Below are 18419 nucleotides of genomic sequence, written 5' to 3' on the forward strand. Positions count from 1 at the left end.
TCTCCCCCACTCTAAGATCTCTCCCCAGAAAAAAATGAAAGATTTTAATAATGATCTTCTAGAAATAATCCTCTATGGTAAGGTTGATATTTGGTGAGGTACATTTTTAAGCAGGCTTGTGGCTACCTATTCTATTTATGAAACAGGCAGGCCCAAACCTGATGTTATGTCATTGCCTATTCTCTACTGATGATTCTTTGGGTGAACTTGGTTGAGGGGTTCTGGGGAATATCTGTATACTGATGTTATCATTCTTCCCAAAGGTGTGTGACATATATATAAATTATAACCTTCCATTAGTGGTGTTGTTTCCTCCTGGGATCTTCTGTTCTGCACTCCTCAGCCTGGATTCCAGTATCCTGAACCAGCTCTGTTACATTATGCACAGGTATGAAGCCTTTTTACCATTTTATGAATTAGTACATCATAATTCTATCTTCATTTTTCAACTATACAATAAATTATAATTTATAAATATAGCACAATAAATTTATTATATATAATACAATAAAATATTAAATACAATAAAATTATTATCCATTTTCTGCCAGGGCCTATGGAAATAGGAAACGTGGCTTTCTTTTGGGAATGACCTTCCAACATGAAGCTATTTTAACTGTCGTTTTTAAAATGTCACTGTGGGGGATATGGATTAAAAAATTCATAGTTAAGGATCATCTGTGCAATGGTACAGCTGTACTCAGCGTTAATTCTCATTGCTGTGTCTTAAAGAAAAATTAGTCCTTTGTTGACAACTGGTTTAGGTCTATGTTGCTTCTCTGGTAAAAAGAACATTTTCTGGGAGATAAGGGGAGCTAATTGCCACATATATGAAACTACAGGTATTATTTCTTACCCCTCTATGGACTGAAATTACTTTTCTTAGTCCATAAGTGTAGACCCTTTTGGCATAACTTGTAGGACTATGCCAAAGTTAAAATGTTTTTTAAAACTAATTGGATATTGGTTCTCAGGCAAGAAAATAATTACATTTCTAAGTTTCCCCTGTAGCCTTTCTACTGCACCTTTTTTCCCACATTAAGAAAATATGTTCTGGACTGGCCCTATGGCTTAGTGGTTAAGTGCGCGCGCTCTGCTGCTGGCGGCCCGGGTTCGGATCCTGGGCGCGCACCGACGCACCGCTTCTCCGGCCATGCTGAGGCCACGTCCCACATATAGCAACTAGAAGGATGTGCAGCTATGACATACAACTATCTACCTGGGCTTTGGGGGGAGGGAATCAAAAAAAAAAAAAAGAAAAAGAAAATATGTTCTGTATCAGTGACTGACTGCTTTTGAGCCTTTATTAATTTTTAATAGTGAAACATTAAAAGCATTTCCTTCATTGGTTTTTCCTTTTTTATTGAAGTATAATTTACAGTCAAGTGCAGATCTTAAATGTACAACTCAATACTTGAGCCTCTATTAACTTTTTTTTTTTTTTTGTGAGGAGATCAGCCCTGTGCTAACATCTGCCAATCTTCTTCTTTTTTTGCTGAGGAAGACTGGCCCTGGGCTAATATCCGTGCCCATCTTCCTCCACTTTATATGGGACGCTGCCACAGCATGGCTTGCCAAGCAGTGCGTGGGTGCGCGCCCGGGATCCAAACTGGCGAACCCCGGGCCACCGCAGCGGAGCGCGTGCACTTAACCGCTTGCCCCACCGGGCCGGCCCCAAACCTGTATTTTTATTCTTTGAGGAGAATGTACCGCAAAAGGATAAAACCCTTAACTAGACAGACGGATATTTGTTTATGTGCACAGCTGTATATATTTACATTTAAAATGTATGCTTTTGTTTATGTTTACGTTTCAAAGGCATTTAATGTTAAAAGTTTCATTCTATTTGTTCTCCCTTTTAGGTATCGTATAAATTTGACTGCTGCAAAGAAAAATGAGTTGGTACAAAAGGTATGGATGATAAACCTCTGTGTTACAGCACAATTGTTTAAAAATTGAGTGCAGATATATAAGATCTGTTGGGAATCAGAAGGAAAGGGAGAATAGATAATAATGACAATTGTTTTTCTTTCCCAATAGACAAAATCAGAGTTCAGTTTCAGCAGCAAGACCTATCAAGAATTTAATCACTATTTGACAACCATGGTTGGTTGTCTGTGGACATCCAGACCGTTCCAGAAAGGATTATATATTGACCCCGAAGTCTTAGAAAAAGCTGGAGTAGCAGAGTATAAAAACAGTTTAAATTTAGTCCATCATCCTGCTCTGTTGAGTTATGCTGTTTCCTTTCTGCTACAGGTAAGGGTATGTAAAGGATTTTTAGATTTTATATAGGAATACTATGATGGCAGAAACAGGAAATGCCATAAATTTAGTGTGTCCGAATTGTAAGACATGTGTTCAGTCATTCCTTTTTGAGTATCAGCTAAATTTCAGGCATTGTGCTAGGCTCTAGGGATTCAAAGTTAACTTAAGTAAGTCTCTACCCTCCAAGAGCTTGGGCTTGTGACAGAGACAGACTTGTAAACATTATTAAAATACAGTCTGGTGAAGTGAGAAAAGGTACAGTTGTGAGAAAGATGAGGGAGTGGTTATTAGTTCGGTTCTGCTTGGGTAGAGGTGGTGCCAGGTAAGAAAGGGCTGTGGAGAAGTGAAAGCTCTCATAAAATCCTTCTAGACAAGATGGAAAATGTAGGCTAGATATTATAATCAGAGTTGGAGTCTGAGCTCAAGATTGCTGATTTAATGAGTTGATATCAGTATGCAGGCAGGGGAGGGTCTTCTCAGGACTTTATCATCAGCCCTGTCCTTTTCAACGTTATCAGTGACTAGGGGAAGAACTCAAATGGTGTGCATATGAAATGAGTGGATGACACAACTGGATGACATTACAAATACACTGATAGAATCCAGATTCAGAATTCCCTTAACAGACTGGAACATTGAGAAATCTAACAAAATGGGGAAAAAGTGTACAGAATGGGGGAGATATTCATTGAATAAGTGTTTAATATACACATGCAATGAACCAGGCACCGTGGTGAACAAGACACATCTGGGTGTTGCCCTCATAAAGCTTACAGTCTAGTCGGGGAAGAGAAGTTAAACAGATATCTTAGAATAAAGAATGCTGGGTAGTATAGGGAAAGTACAGAGGACAATTAAAAAATATACAAAGGTGCTAACCCAGGTTTAGGCTTTACAGAAGTGATGCTGATTGGAGTTTTGAAGGATGAGTATGAGCTTGCCAAGACAGGAGCAGTATTTGAGGAAATGGGAGCAGCAAACTTTTTCTGTGGGGGGCCAGATTGCAAATATTTTAGGCTTTGCAGACCATGTGGTCTCCCTCAAGACTACTCAACCTTTCCGTTGTAGCATGAAAGTGGCCGTAGACAATGGATAAACAAATGAGAATAGTTGTGTTCCAATAAAAGTTTATTTACAAAAACATGCATTGGGCTGGATGTGGGCCGTGGTTTGCTGACCCCTGTGTTAGAGCATGCTGTGTTTGAGGAACTTATGTAGAATTGTAGGGCTTGAACAGGGATTCTACCCTGACTGAGCAGCAGAAGTACCCAGGGTGCTTTTCCAAAGTATACATCCTTGATTGCTCCCACCTTGAGATTCTGATTTAATAACTCGGGTGAAACAGACACATGAAAAGATGTTCAAAATCACTAACTATCAGGGAAATGCAAATCAAAACTACAATGAGATATCACCTCACGCCCGTCAGAATGGCTATAATTAACAAGACAGGAAACAATATGTGTTGGAGAGGATGTGGAGAAAAGGGAACTCTCATACACTGCTGGTGGGAGTGCAAACTGGTACAGCCACTATGGAAAACAGTATGGAGATTCCTCAAAAAATCAAGGATAGAACTACCATATGATCCAGCTATTCCACTGCTGGGTATTTATCCAAAGAACTTGAAAACACCAATTTGCAAAGGTACACGCACCCCGGTGTTCATTGCAGCGTTATTCACAATAGCCAAGACTTGGAAGCAACCTAAGTGCCCATCAAGGGACGAATGGATAAAGAAGCTGTGGTATATATACACAATGGAATACTACTCAGCCATAAGAAACGATGAAATCCAGCCATTTGTGACAACATGGATGGACATTGAGGGTATAATGCAAAGTGAAATAAGTCAGAGGGAGAAGGTCAAATACCGCATGATTTCCTTCATTAAGTAGTAGATAATAACAACAATAAACAAACACATAGGGACAGAGAGTGGATTGGTGGTTACCAGAGGGGAAGGGGGGAGGGAGGAGGGTGAAAGGAATAATTCGGCACATGTGTGTGGTGATGGGTTGTAATTAGTATTTTGGTGGTGAACATGATGTAGTCCATGCAGAAATAGAAGTACAATGATGTACACCTGAAATTTTTACAATGTTATAAACCAATGTTACTGCAATAAACAAAAAATTAAAAAAAAAATAATAACTCGGGTGACATCCAGGATCTGCTTATTAAATATAATTATTCTGATATACAACAAGGGTTGAGAGCCACTGGTCTAGACTATAGCATGGTAGGAGATGAGGTTTTGAAATGTAGTCAAGGACGAGATGGTGAGAAAAGTAATATGTAGGTCTTCAAAAACATTGATTGATTTCAATATATGAATAAAAATTACATTTTTAAAGTACATAGAGGAGCTTCAGAGGCTACAGTGTAGTTTAGTGATTTTCTGATATTCCTCTTTTTCTTGCATTCATAATAACTTGCCTGATTTATCATACAATATGTAAAAACTTGTTTCAAGTTAATAATATTAATAATGAGACTCCTGGATGAAATTGGAAATAGTTTTAGTTCTTTTTGCCCCTGGACTAAATCCTACTACACATGTACAGTGCACATACTCTATTTTACATACAGTTAGGTTTACATTTGTTTCAGTTTGTTTTCATGTTTTAGAGATTGCTTTTTTTCTTTTTTACTTAATTTGATTCTTGGAATATGTAAAACATTTACATGATTCCAAATTCTAAACTATAGAAATCCCACTTCCATCCTTGTCTCCTCCATTTTTTCTCTTTTTCTGCCTTTAGGAAGCCATTTTTATTGCTGCTTGTTTTTTCTATCTGGTACTTCCTTTCTTTAAACTTAGTAAGCATTGTTTTATAATCTGTGTCTGATAATTCCAGTATCACAGGTTTTTGTGTGTCTGTCTCTGTTGCCTTCTTTTTTTGCTGCTGCTTCCTCATGTTGCATAGTTTTTTTGTGTGTCTGGTTATTTTTGACCATGTACTGGACACCTGAAATATTTTTGTAGAAAGAATCATTAAGATTAGAATGGTATCTTCCTGCAAAGAGGGCTTTCATTTGCTTCTCACTGGTACCTAGGGGTGCTCTTTGTCTGGGACCACCCTAATCCAAGTTCTATGCCCGAGATTCTCAGACCATAGGCAGACAGATGGAAAGCCTGTGAGAAGGCTGATTTACTTCTAGTGCACTCTTACCTTGGGTTTGTAGTTTAAACTGGGGGTTGGTTTATGAGTTCCCACTTTGGGCAAACCCGGTGCTTGACTTTAGTCACCTTACCCCTTCAAGACTGTGGAAATGCAGCTCAGTGTTGCAACTGATTCCTCTGGATTGGCAAATTTCCTCAGGCCAAGAGTGACTTTGGGTATTAGGTTTACCCTCTGGGTTCTCATCTTCTAGATTTTGGCTTACCTTACCATAGATTTTGGCATTCCTTACCATATTGTTAGCTCTTTGTTACCTTTTTTACAAAACCTTTTATTTTGTAAATTTCAAATATACGAAAGTAGAAAGAATAGTATAATGAACCCCCATGTACCCATCACCCAGCTCAGTCTCTACTACCATCCAGTTTTATTTTTTATTTATTTATTTTATTTTATTTTTTATTTTTTTTTATTTTTGTGAGGAAGATCAGCCCTGAGCTAACATCCATGCCAGTCCTCCTCTTTTTGCTGAGGAAGACTGACCCTGGGCTAACATCCGTGCCCGTCTTCCTCCACTTTACATGGGATGCCGCCATAGCATGGCCTGACAAGCAGTGCATCGGTGCGCGCCTGGGATCCGAACCCGGGCTGCCAACAGCAGAGCACGCGCACTTCACCTCTACGCCATGGGGCTGGCCCCCTACCATCCAGTTTTATACCCAATTTTGAAGCAAATACCAAATGTTATACAATTTTACTGTAAATGTTTCGTTATATACCTCTAAAGGATATAGACACTTTTTAAAAATTTTCTCTCTTCCTTTTTTTAACAACTTTATTAAGATATAATTCAAATACAATAAAATTCACCCATTTAAAGTATAGAGTTCAATGGCTTTTAGTATATTCACAGAGCTGTGCATCCATCACCACCATCTATTTTAGAATATTTTCATTATCCCAAAAAGAAATCCTATACCCGTTAGCTGTCACTCCCCAGACTCCCCATCTCCCCAGTCCTAGGCAAACACAAATCTACTTTATATCTATGTAGATTTGCTTCTTCTGGAAATTCATAAAAATGAACTCATACAACATATAGTTTTTTGTGACTGGCTTCTTTCACTTAGCATAATGTTTTCATGGTTTATCTATGTCATAGCATGTATCAGTACTTCATTTGTTTTTACTGCCAAATAATATTCCTTTGTATGGATATGCTAGATTTTGCTTATCCATTCATCAGTTGATGGACATTTGGGTTATTTCTACTTTTTTACTATTATGAATGATGCTTCTGTAAAGATTTATGTACAAGGTTTTGTGTGGACATATGTTTTCATTTCTCTTGAGTATATACTTAGGAGTGGGAATGCTGGATCATGCCGTGTTTCTATGTTTACCTATTGGAGGAACTTCTAGGTTGTTTTCCAAAGTAGCTGCACCATTTTACTTTCCTACCAGCAGTGTGTGAGGGTTCCATTTTCTCCATGTCTTCCCCAAGACTTGGTATTATCTGTTTTTTTGATTCAAGCCATCCTAGAGGGTGGGAAGTAGTATCTCATTGTGGTTTTGATTTACATTTCCCTGGTAGCTATTGGTGTTCAGCATCTTTTCATGTGCTTATTGCCCATTTGTATATTTTCTTTGGAGGAATGTCTATTCAGACTGTTTGCCCATTTTTAATTAGGTTATTTGTCTTGTTATTGACTTATAAGAGCCATTTCTATATTCTAGACTTAAGTCACTTATCAGATATATGGTTTGCAAAAGTTTTCTCCTTTTCATTTTTTTGTTGGTTTCCTTTGAAGGGACAAAAGTTTTTAATTTTGATGAACTCTTAATTTGTGAATCTTTTCTTTTATCACTTCTGCTTTTTTATTAATGCCTGCCATTTCCTACTGCCACCCATCCTTGGCAACCACCATTCTACTCTCTGCTTCTATGAGTTTGATTATTTTAGATTCATCATATAAGTGGTATCGTGTAGTATTTCTCCTTCTGTGTTTGGCTTATTTCACCTAGCATAATTGCCTTCAGCTTCATCCATATTGTCATAAATGGCAGGATTTCCTTCTTTTTTAAGGTTGCATAATATTCCGTTATGTGTATATGCCACATTTTCTTTATCCATTCATCTGTTGATGGATATTTACATTGCTTCCATGTCTTTGGCTTTTGTGAACAATGCTGCAGTGAACATGGGAGTACGGATATCTCTTCAAGATCCTAATTTCAATTCCTTTGGATGTATACCCATAAGTGGAATTGCTGGATTGTATGGTAGTTCTATTTTTAATTTTTTGAGCAACCTCCATACTGTTTTCCATAGCAATTGCATCGATTTACATTCCCGCTAACAGTGTACAAGGGTTGCCTTTTTTCCACATCCTCGCCAATGCTTATCTTTTATTTTTTGATAAAAGTCATCTTAATAAGTGTAAGGTGATATCTCAACTGTGGTTTTGATATGCATTTCTCTGATGATTAGTGATGTTGATCCCCTTTTCATTATCTGTTGGTCATTTGTATGTCTTCTTTGGAGAAATGTCTTTTCAATTCCCTTGCCCATTTTTTAATCAAGTTGTTTTTTTTGCTGTTGAGTTGTAAGAGTTCCTTATATATTCTGGATATTAACCCTTTATCAGATATGTGGTTTGCAAATATTTTCTCCCATTTAGTAGGTTGCATTTTCATTTTGTTGATTGATTCCTTTGCTGTGCAGAAGCTTTTCAGTTTGATGTAGTCCCACTTGTCTGTTTTTGCTTTTGTTGTCTATGCTTTGGTGTCATATCCAAGAAGTCATAGCCAAGGCCAATATCCAGAAGCCTTTTCCCTATGTTTTCTTTTAGGAGTTTTACAGTTTTATTTAGGTCTTACATTTACGTCTTCAATCCATTTCGAGTTAATTTTTGTGAGTGGTGTAAGGTAGGGGTCCAGTTTCATTCTTTTGCATGTGGATACCCGGTTTTCCCAGCACTGTTTATTGAAGAGACTATCCTTTCCCAATCGTGTATTCTTGGCTCCCTTGTCAAAGATCAGTTGACCATATACACATGGGTGTGTTTCTGAGCTCTGTATTCTTTTCCATTGGTGTATATGTCTCTCTTTTTTTTAATTTTATTTTTTTATTAGTGTCATAGTTTATAACATTGTGAAATTTCAGTTGTACATTATTATTTGTCAGTCACCATATATATGTGTCCCTTTAACCCTTGTGCCCACCCTCCAGCCTCCTTCCCCTCTGGTAACCACTAATCTGTTCTCTTTGTCCATGTATTTGTTTATCTTCCACGTGAGTGAAACCATACGGTGTTTGTTTTTCTTTGTCTGGCTTATCTCACTTAACATAATACCCTCAAGTTCCATCCATGTTGTTGCAAAAGGGACAATTTTGTCTTTTTTATGGCTGAGTAGTATTCCATTGTATATATACACACCACATCTTCTTTATCCATTTCATCAGTTGATGGGCACTTCAGTTGCTTCCATGTCTTGGCTACTGTTAATAATGCTGTAATGAACATAGGGGTGCATAAATCTCTTTGAATTGTTGATTTCAAGTTCTTTGGATAAATATCCAGGAGTAGAATAGCTGGGTCATATTGTATTTCGATTTTTAATTTTTTGAGAAATCTCCATACTGTTTTCCATAACGGCTGTACCAATTTGCATTACCAACAGTGTGTGAGAGTTCCCTTTTCTCCACATCCTCTCCAACATTTGTTTTTTGTCCTGGTAATTATAGCCATTTTAATAGGTGTAAGGTGATATCTCATTGTAGTTTTGATTTTCATTTCCCTGATGATTAGTGATGTTGAACATCTTTTCATGTGCCTGTTGGGCCTCCGTATATCTTTGGAAAAATGGTCTGTTCACATCCTCTGCCCATTTTTTGATTGGGTTGTTTGTTGTTGAGTTGTATGAGTTCTTTATATATTTTGGAGATTAACCCCTTGTTGGATATATGATTTGCAAATATTTTCTCCCAGTTGGTGGGTTGTCTTTCTGTTTTGTTCGTAGTTTCCTTTGTCTTGCAGAAGCTGTTTGGTCTGATGAAGTCCCATTTGTTTATTTTTTCTTGTTTCCCTTGCCCAAGTAGATATGGTATTCGAAAAGATCCTTCTAACACCAATGTCAAAGATTGTACGGGCTATATTTTCTTCTAGGAGTTTTATGGTTTCACGTCTTACCTTCAAGTCTTTAATCCATTTTGTCCATTAGTGTAGTCAATATATACTAATGGACAAAATGGACAAAACATGTACTGTTTTGATTACTGTGGCTTTGTTATATGTTTTGAAATCAGAAGTGTGATGCCTCCAGCTTTGTTCCTCTTGCTCAAAATTGCTTTGACTATTCAGGGTCTTTTGTGGTTCCACATGAATTTTATGATTGTTTTTTCTGATTTCTGTAAAGAATGCCATTGCGATTTTGATAGGGGTTGCATTGAATCTGTACATTGCTTTGGGTAGTATGGACATTTTAACAATATTAATTCTTCGAATCCATGAATATGGGATGTCTTTCCATTTGTTTGTGTATACTTTAATTTCTTTTATCAGTGTTTTATGGTTTTCAGCGTACAAGTCTTTCACTTCCTCGGTTAAGTTTATTCCTAAATATTTTATTCTTTTCAAAACTATTGTAAATGGGATTTTTTGGTTTTTTTTTTTTGGTGAGGAAGATTTGCTGTGAGCTAACATCCATTGGTAATCTTCCTCTTTTTTTGCTTGAGGAAGATTAGCCCAGAGCTAACACCTGTGCTAGTCTTCCTCTATTTAGTATGTGGGATGCCTCCACAGCATGGCTAATGTGTGGAGTAGATCCATGCCCAGGATCCAAACCTGTGAACCTGGGCCACTGAAGCGGAGCGCATGGAACTTGAACCACTCGGCCGTGGGGCCGGCCCCAGTAGGATTGTTTTCTTAATTTCCTTTTTGAATAATTTGTTGTTAGTGTATCACTTGTGCTTTTGATGTCATAGCTAAGAAATCACTGCCTAACTCAAGATCATGAAGATTTACTGCTATGTTTTATGTAAGAGTTTTATAGCTTTAGCTTTTATATTTAGATTTTTGATCCATTTCATGTTAATTTTTGTATAGGATGTGATATAGGTATCCAACTTCATTTTTCTGCATGTGGCTGTTCAGTCGTCTCAACACCATTAGTTGAAAAAACTATTCTTTCGCTACTAAAATGTCTTGGCACCCTTGTGGAAAATCAGTTGACCATAGATGTATGGGTTTATTTCTGGACTCTTAGTTCTTTTCTATTTATCTGCGTCTATCCTTATGCCAGTACAACACTGTCTTGATTAGTGTAGCTTTGTAATAAGCTTTGAAATTGGGAAACGTGAGACCTCCAGCTTTGTTTTTCTCTTTCAAGCTTGTTTTAGCTATTCTTGGCCCCTTGAAATTCCATATGAATTTTATTTCATTTTATTTTTTTAAATTTATTTATTTTTTTGCTGAGGAAGATTTGCCCTGAGCTAACGTCTGTGCCAATCTTCATCTATTTTGTGTGTGGGACGCTGCCACAGCATGGCTGCCGACAAGTGGTGTAGGTCCATGCCTAGGAACTGAACCTGGGCCGCCGAAGCAGAGCATGCTGAACTTAACCACTAGGCCATAGGCGCAGCCCCCCCCCATATGAATTTTACAATCAGCTCATCAGATTCTACAAAAAACCAGCTGAGATTCTGATAGGTAATGCCTTGAATCTGTAGATAAATTTGGATAGTATTGGCATCTTAATGTTAAGTCTTGCAATCTATGAACATAGGGTGTCTTTCCATTTATTTAGGTCCTCTTTAGTTTTTTTCAACAACGTTTTGTAGTTTTTAGAGTACAAGTTTTACACTCCTTTTGTTAAATTTATTCCAAGTATTTTTTTTTTTGATGTTATTGTAAATGGAATTGTTTTCTTAATTTCATTTTTGGATTGCTCATTGCTGCTGTATAGAAATCCAATTGATTTTTTTTTTTTTAAGATTTTATTTATTTTATTTTTTCCCCCCAAAGCCCCAGTGGATAGTTGTATGTCGTAGCTGCACATCCTTCTAGTTGCTGTATGTGGGACTCGGCCTCAGGATGAACGGAGAAGTGGTGCCTCGATGCGCACCCGGGATCCAAACCCGGGCCACCAGCATCGCAGCGCGCACACTTAACCACCAAGCCACAGGGCCGGCCCGTTTTTATAGCTTTTCAGTGGGTTCCTTAGATTTTTCTATCTATAAGATTATGTCTTCTGCAAACAGATAATTTCGTTTCCTTCTTTCAAATCTGGATGCCTTTTATTCTTTTTCTTGCCTAATTGCATTCCTTAGAACTTCAGGTACAATGAATGTTGAAGAAAAGTGGCAAGAATGGACAAGTTTGTTTTTTTCTTGATGGTGGGGGAAGCAATTCAGTTTTTCACCAGTACGATGTTAGGGGTTTCCATGGCTGCCCTTTATTAGGTTGAGGAACTTCCCTTCTATGTTTAGTTTGTTGAAAGTTTATGTCATGAAATGGTGTTGGATTTTGTGAAATGCTTTTTCTGCATCTACAAACATCATGTGGTTTTTGCCATTTATTCTATTGATATGGTATATTATATTAATTGATGTTCAGATGTTGCTTGCATTCCTGAGGTAAATCCCACTTGGTCATGGGAAACAATACCTTTTACACGTTGCCAGATTTGGTTTCCCAGTAGTTTGTGAAGGATAAGGGATATTAAGTTTTCCTTGTGATATCTTTGGTTTTGGTTTCAGGTTAATTCTGCCCTCATAGAATAAGTTAGGAAGTATTCTCTCTCCAACTCTCTGGAAAAGTTTCTGAAGGATTGGCATTAATTCTTCTTTAAATGTTTGGTAGATTTTACCAGTGAAGCCGTCTGGTCATGGGCTTTTTTTAGTGGGTAGGTTTTAAATTACTATTCAACCTCTTGTTTTGTTATAGATCTAATCAGATATTCTATTTCTTCTTGAGTCACTCTACATTTAGTTGTTTTTCTGGGATTTGTCCACTTCATATAGTTTATCTAATTTATTGGTATACCATACAATACTTTTTATTTCTGTAAAGTTGGTAATGATTTTAGTAATTTGAATCTCCTCTCCTTTTTGCTTATTTAGTCTTTTTTTTTTTTTCTGGAGGAAGATCAGCCCTGAGCTAACATCCGAGCTAATCCTCCTCTTTTTGGTGAGGAAGACCGGCGCTGACCTAACATCCATTGCCAATCCTCCTCCTTTTTTCTCCCCCCAAAGCCCCAGTAGATAGTTGTACGTCATAGTTGCACATCCTTCTAGTTGCTGTATGTGGAACGCGGCCTCAGCATGGCTGGAGAAGCGGTGCATCAGTGCGCGCCCGGGATCCAAACCCGGGCGGCCAGTAGCGGAGTGCGCGCACTTAACCGCCAAGCCACGGGGCTGACCCCTGCTTATTTAGTCTTGCTAAAGGTTTGTCAATGATGTTGATGTTTTCAAAGAACCAACTTTTGGTTTCATTGATTTTTTTCTACTTAATTTTAATTGTGATTAAATACACATAACATAAAATTTACCATCTTAACCATTTTTAAGTATACAGTTCAGTGGCATTAAGTACATTCACATTGTGCTACCATTACCACCATCCATCCACAGAACTCTTTTCATCTTGTAAAACTGAAATTCTATACCTTTTAAACAATAACTCCCTATCCCTGCCTCCCTGCAGCCCTTTGCAGCCTTCCTTCTACTTTTAGTCTTTGTGAATTTGACTACTCTATGTACCTCATATAAGTGAAATCATACAGTTTGTCCTTTTGTAAATAGCTCACTTCACTTAGCGTAATGTCTTCAAGGTTCAGTCATGTTGTAGCATGTGTCAGAATATCCTTCCTTTTAATGCTGAATAATATTCCATTGTATGTATATACCACATTTTGTTTATCTGTTCATCCTTTCATGGACCCCTGGGTTGCTTCCAGCTTTTGGCTATTGTAAATAATGTTGCTATGAACATAGGCATAAAATTATCTGTTCAAGTCCTTGCTTTCAGTTCTTTTGGGTATATTCTGTTTTCCATAGACATTTCCATATGAATTTAACATTCATACCAGCAGTGCACAAGGGTTCCAATATCTCCATATCCTCACTAGCACTTATTATTTTCTGGGTTTTTTTTTTTTTTTGATAATAGTCATCCTAATGGGTGTGAGGTGGTATATCGTTGTGGTTTTGATTCACATTTCCCTGGTGATTAGTGATGTAGAGTATCTTTTTATGCACTTGTTGGCCATCTTTATATTTTCTTTGGAAAATGTCTATTCAGGTCCTTTGCGTGTGTGTGTTTTTTTTTTTTTTTTGCGAGGAAGATCGGCCCTGAGCTAACATCTGCCAATCCTCCTCTTTTTTGCTGAGGAAGACTGGCCCTGGGCTAACATCCATGCCCATCTTCCTCCACTTTATATGAGATGCCGCCACAGCATGGCCTGACAAGCGGTGCATTGGAGCGCACCTGGGATCCGAACCCAGGCTGCCAAAGCAATGGGCATGTACTTAACCGCTACGCCACGGGGCTGGCCCCTAAATGCTGGGTTTTTAAAAATAATTTTTGCCAACTTTGCCCATTTTGCTGGGGAGTGGGTCCACAGAACTCCTCGTGATCTCATCCTGGAAGTGGAACTTCACGTGGACAGTTTTTATCATTAAGCAACCACTCTCAGTTTCTTGAATATGCTTCCGGAGACATACTCTCCATTTCTGTGTAAATGATCTTTTTCAACACTGTACACTATATACACTTTTCTGCCTCTTGATTTTTTGACTTAATATCTTGGCTTTTGTTTCATATTTGTACATAAAGGGCTGCTTTCATTCTTTTTGATATTTCCATAGTATTGCATTGTATGGATCTAATGTAAGTTAAGCATATAACTTACAAGTTGAGCATTTAAGTTGTTTCTAATCTTGTTATTAAATTACACTCTAATGAATGTTCTTGAACTATGTACATCATTTCATACATATGCAGGTATGTCTGTTGGATAAAATTGCTCCAAGTGGAATTGCTTTCAAAGGGTATATCTTTTTACTTTTGTTAGGTATTGTCAAATTACTTTCAGTAGAATTTATACCAATTTACATTACCACTAACAATGAATGGGTGTCCATTTCTCCATACCCTGTCAACACAGTTGCATCCAATTCTTATTTGGAAAAGTATGTAATGAATCATAAATAGAGTAGAATTGATTTTCATAAGTCAATTCTTTTTTTCTCCTAGACAGAGAGTGTGTGTGTGTGTCTTAATTATAAGACTCAGTCTCTAAAGTAGCAAATATTATCAACTTGGACATAAGTAAGCAAACTTGTTTTGGAGAATCAGGAATTGATATATTCTTTTAAATCAGAAAATAGTTTTTAAAATGTTTAAGGAAGGTTGGTTCTGGAACATTACCTTCTAGCAGCATAGAGCACATTTGGCAAAATGTGAAACTACCGTTTTTGTAATTGATGATGTTTCTGTATGGTTCTGAAAATACTAGGCTTTAATGTCAGTCTGTCTTTTAAAAGAATGCCTTTTGGGCTGGCCCCGTGGCTTAGCCGTTAAGTGCGCGCCCTCCGCTACCGGCGGCTTGGGTTCGGATCCCAGGCATGCACCGACGCACCGCTTCTCTGGGCATGCTGAGGCCACGTCCCACATACAGCAACTAGAAAGATATGCAACTATGACATACAGCTGTCTACTGGGGCTTTGGGGAACAAAAAGGAGGAGGATTGGCGATAGATGTTAGCTCAGAGCCAGTCTTCCTCAGCAAAAAGAGGAGGATTAGCATGGATGTTAGCTCAGGGCTGATCTTCCTCACAAACAAAAAACAAACAAATAAAAAAAGAATGCCTTTTGAGCCCTCGTCAGTAGCTAACTGCTTACTATCTAAGTATCTTACCCTTGAGATAGTAAAAATAACCTCTGATACCATGGTGGTATGATTTAATTCTGACAGTTTTATTTTATTGAATTATCACATTGTAAATATTTCAGATTAGCCAGACTTCTAGTGATAATTTAGTAAATTTAATTTGGCCAATCAGTTCTCAGTATCAAAGAGCTCAGCTCACTTTAATGAGTTGAAATATTTTGAACATTTGTAGAACTTACATTTCAGGAAATTCTAAAGCTCTACGTTTTCTTATCATAAATTATCTTTGAACTAATAACTAGTTGTTTCTTTATTTATTCAACAAATATTTATTTGGTGTCCACTATGCTTCTGGCACTGGGAATATAGTACTTAAGAAGATAGATACGATTTCTACCCAAACAGAGTTTATATTCTAATGAGAACAAACAATAAACAAGTAATGAAATAAGTAGACATGATAATTTTAAATTTTGAGAAATGCTATGAAGGACATAAACAGGGTGAGATGAGAGAGAGAATGACGGGAGTTGTCAGGGGTGAGTGTTCAAGGAAGGCCTTTTTGAGGAGGTGACGTTTTATCTGAGATTTCTTCTAAAAGATAAGAATAAGCCAGCCTAGGGATAGCTGGAAGAAGAGCGCTCTAGGCAGTGGGAATGGTACAATGGCTCAAGGGATTCAAGGAAAAAAGAAAGGCCAGTGTGGCTTAGAGCTTAAGGAACAAGAGGGAGAATGGAATGAAATAAGGTTGGATATAATACAAGGGTCATCTATCTTACAGATCTGTTAGGAGTGCATTGGGAAACGAATGATTTTTAAGCAGGGTTATAGTATGGTCTGGGTTGATGTTTCATAGAGACTACTCTGGCTTTTTTGTGGAGGTTGTAGTTATAAGAGGAGGTCCGAGTGGAAGCAGGGGCAACAGTTAGGAGGTTATTGCTGAAGTCTAGACAAGAGATATTGATAGTGATGTGTATACAAGTGGTGGTAGTGGAGGTGGATAGAAGTGAACTGATTTGAGATAGAACAGATAGGACCTGATGATGGCTTGATTAGAAGTGGGAATGAGACAAAGAAAAGGACTTTTGAGTTTTTTGTATTGAGCAACTGGATTGATGGTAGTTCCATTTATTAGTAAGAGAAATACTGATGAAAGAACAAGAGAGGTTATTTTTGGTTTTGGGGAGGGCAATTTGAGAATCGAGTTCTGTTTTGACCTACTTAAGTTTGAGATGCCTGTTAGACATCCAAGAAGTGTAAGTAGGCAGATTGAAATAGGGGCTTGGAGCTCAGGAGAGAGGTTGGAACTAGAGAAATAAATATGGAATTCATCAGCATGGACTATATTTTTCAGTTCCAAAACACACACTTTTTTTTCACTTTTGAACTTCTCAGAGATGAGGATGCATCTTGTGATCTATGTCAGCCAGCCAGCAATCATGAACTAGTTGTTGTTTGCTGTTTTTGAGTGTGCACTGGCAAATTGCCAGAATCAGACCTTGCCGAATGGATGGCAGCAGCTTGGGGAAAAAAATTGGAGACAATGTTGGAGCACTGTTTTAAGCCCCCAAAACCAAATGACTTGGAGAAAGAGGGGAAGGAAGCGGTGAACCATACATGTGACAGACTTTCCTTGAAGCAGGAGCCATAAGTAGGTTAGCTTTACATAATTGGGACCCCAGCACCAGGAATTTTTAGTTCTTTTAAGAAATGCTGCGTAATCAACACTCTGGCACAGTGGATGATATTGTGTGAAAAAAACATAGATATCCGCAACTCTTGAGTAGAAATGTAATTCAGAAGAGTTATACTCTGATGTGAAGTTTTAGAAATACTTTCACTACTTAATGTTTACCATTTCATGTTTATAAAAGTAATATATGATCAAAATCTGTCTACATCTAAAATTTTCAATCATTATAAAATAAAAAATTCTAAGTGTTAAAAAGACATTGTGTGATACATAGTTTAATAGGCAGAGTTTTTTCTTAGTGATATATAAAAAATGTTGTTTGTTAGAATTGATGGCTTTTCAATGAAATGCAGTAGGTGATTGTTAAAGCCAGGGGATAAATGGGCCCACCTAGGTCTGAGTTTTCATAAAGAAGTACGGAGTCTCATAGAATCTACTATGTACACAGACTGCCTCATCAGATTTCCTCCTCATCCTTCAAGACTCAATTCGGGTATCATATTCCTCAGAAGAAGCCTTCTCGAACATCTTCCTTCTCCACCCTAGTGGCTGAGTACAGAATAAAAAAAAATGAAGCCATAAATTAGCAAAATGGTGCTCACGTTATCCACTATGATTTTATTTTCCTTCTCTTTGTGCTTCTAGGGAGAAATATGGAAGGTTATAGTGGGTGTTGATTCAAAAGGAATCCAGGAGTGGTGGTAGGAATACAATGTAGCAAATGAATCAGACAATGAAGAACTATCTTAATTTTCTGCTATTTTTTGCTAACCAAATATTTCCATCCTCATATCTGCCCACTTCCTGTTTTTGTTTTTGTTTTTTTAAGGAATGGCCAGAAGAAAGGACAGTAAACATGAGCTCTATTCGGGTAAATACATTTATTTATTTATTTTCATCATGTTTAGGGATTTCATACAGCTTCATTTCATCAAAAGAATATATACCTTTACTTTTTCCGAAATCTTGAGTCTGCTGCCTCCACAAAGTCAAAGTGAAGTGTTTGCCTTCTGAATTCATTCCCGTGACTTTCTGTGAATTAATTGGCACATACCCTCTACAGTCTTCTCTAAGATATAACTATTCATAGTTTGACTCTTGCTGTTGTGACTGTTTATCTCATTTTATAGTACAGTTGCGTGAATTCAGAGTGTGACTGTAATGAGGCTGATTTAACAAAACTGAGCGCAGTGGTCTATTATTATAGAAACTCTGCTGTGTACATATTTAATACAGGCAGTAATATAATAATGTCTGCTTCTGCGTTATCTATTTTAAATGTTAAATTCCTGGAGTGTGGGAATGGTGACCCATTTTCATTTCACAGTACTTATTAAGTTGAACAGCTAAATTTTTTTGCCAATAAGGGGAATGTTTAGCCTTTAAACTTTGAGTACTTTCTGGTTTGAATGTTACTTAGTGACTGAGTTCCGGTTATG

The 18419-nt window shown here is 37.5% G+C and overlaps 1 protein-coding gene across 3 annotated transcripts in view; it reads left to right on the plus strand.

The window, feature by feature from the left end:
• Positions 1-18419, plus strand: part of CENPI (centromere protein I) — a 69731-nt gene that overhangs the window by 50691 nt on the left and 621 nt on the right. For all 3 annotated transcript variants that reach the window (XM_058536340.1, XM_058536339.1, XM_058536338.1), the window contains 4 exons: positions 264-388; positions 1863-1911; positions 2041-2259; positions 17810-17851. In XM_058536340.1, the coding sequence (XP_058392323.1) occupies positions 264-388; positions 1863-1911; positions 2041-2259; positions 17810-17851 (435 nt within the window). The remainder of the gene's footprint in view (positions 1-263; positions 389-1862; positions 1912-2040; positions 2260-17809; positions 17852-18419) is intronic.

Source organism: Diceros bicornis, chromosome X (assembly GCF_020826845.1).
Source record: "Diceros bicornis minor isolate mBicDic1 chromosome X, mDicBic1.mat.cur, whole genome shotgun sequence".
Classification (NCBI taxonomy): domain Eukaryota; kingdom Metazoa; phylum Chordata; class Mammalia; order Perissodactyla; family Rhinocerotidae; genus Diceros; species Diceros bicornis.